Consider the following 1,672-nt stretch of genomic DNA (forward strand, 5'->3'; position numbering starts at 1 on the left):
TGTAAGATTTTCCACACTGAGAGCAGAGGAAAGGCTTTTCTGAAGAGTGAGTTAGCAGATGATTCTTAAGTTGTACTTTCTTTGTAAAACTCTTTCCACACTGAGCGCAGCTGAACGGCTTTATCCCAGCGTGAACTAACATGTGAGTCTTAAGGTTCGCTTTACGTGTGAACGTGTTCCCGCACTGAGAGCAGCTGAAAGGCTTTTCTGAAGAGTGAGTTAGCAAATGATTCCTAAGGTGTCCTTTCTGTGTAAAACTCTTTCCACACTGAGAACAGCTATAAGGCTTTATCCCAGTGTGAATCAACATGTGCTTCTTAAGGTTATCGTTAGACGTGAAAGTCTTTCCGCACTGAAAACAGCTGAAAGGCTTTTCCCCACTGTGAATTCTCAAGTGTTTCACAAGGCTTTTGTTATGTTTGTAAGTGTTTCCGCACTGAGAACAACCGAAAGGCTTTTCTCCAGTATGGATTCTCATGTGTTTCACAAGGCTTCTTTTCTGTTTGAAAGTGTTTCCACACTGAGAGCAGCCGAAAGGGCTTTTGACGTCTGTTTTTTCATTGCTGCAACTCGCTGATTTTTCTCCATTGATATCATGATTTTTCTGATACTGATGTTTCTCCTCCACTTCATTCAGATCTTGTCCTTCCTCTTTTACTTTCATCAGGCCTAAAATGAATAAATGAGAATCAATTGGGACATTTAGAAAAACTAAAAACATATGCCAGTATTGGAGCCGATACCAATACTGAGTATCAGATCGATGCATCCGTGGTGATAAATCATTTTATTTTTATGTAAACTATTTAATTTACAATATAATATCTTTTAAAATACCTTATCTACAAGTTTCCAATGCCCCTATGAGGCCTTGCACCAAAAGTGGCAGCGTCTCTGGGTTCAAAGTAAACAAGCGGGACTTGACACTCATTGATTCAACAATTTACAGTAGTCAGAGTTTCCTCTGACAGTTTTAGGAAAAGATTAAGCTTCCAGAGTGTTAAAAACAGTGCTCTCTAGTGGTAAGTAAAACATAAAGCAGCTCCGTCAGATGAAACATTTACCACACATTCCTATTCCGACTTACTTTGTGCACAAATAAAAGCCCAAGAGTTTGTGTTTCCCTGTTGATTTTGCAAAAGCCTGTTGCAAAATTGTTACTGATTTACAGTGAAATGTACCGAACAAGCAACTAATGTTCCACCCAGGCATTCATATGACTGAATTAGTTCAAATTACGTTAGTGGAAGACCAATTTTAAGTAAAGTCGCTATAGGACTGTGGCTATTTTCAGTCTCACACGCTTTGAGTTCAACACAGTTTTACTATTCTAATAATGAGTCTAATAATTAAATCTTCTCAGTGTCAGTTCAGTCACATTTCCATACTACTTTAAAACATGGATTTAAGACTTTTTAATAATAGTTAGGTCATTTTTACATTTAAGGATCTGTGTTATCCTAATGTGTCATTAAAGAGGAATGAAGAAAAAACACCAACCTCCTTGTTCCTCCTGTTTTATGTGCAAGGGTTCTGGTTCACTCGTGTCCTCCTCACTCTCCTCTTTAACAAACACCATCTTCACAGCAGCAGATTTCAGTTTAGAAATAAAAACATCTCTAACAGTTGGTATTAACACAGCATCACGACAAACAACAGTAAGGTTGCGGAA

General features: G+C 38.0%; 1 protein-coding gene across 1 annotated transcript; it reads right to left on the minus strand.

Moving 5' to 3' along the window:
* Position 1: 1 nt before the first annotated feature.
* On the minus strand, positions 2 to 1,672 carry LOC141342588 (uncharacterized; the record flags this gene model as incomplete). The annotated part of the gene is made up of 2 exons (XM_073847114.1): positions 1,501 to 1,672; positions 2 to 669 (listed from the first exon to the last, which is right to left on the minus strand). Coding segments are annotated over exons 1-2 (747 nt in total), but the record flags the coding sequence as incomplete, so codon positions are not given.

This window comes from Garra rufa, chromosome 1, assembly GCF_049309525.1.
Source record: "Garra rufa chromosome 1, GarRuf1.0, whole genome shotgun sequence".
NCBI classification, from domain to species: domain Eukaryota; kingdom Metazoa; phylum Chordata; class Actinopteri; order Cypriniformes; family Cyprinidae; genus Garra; species Garra rufa.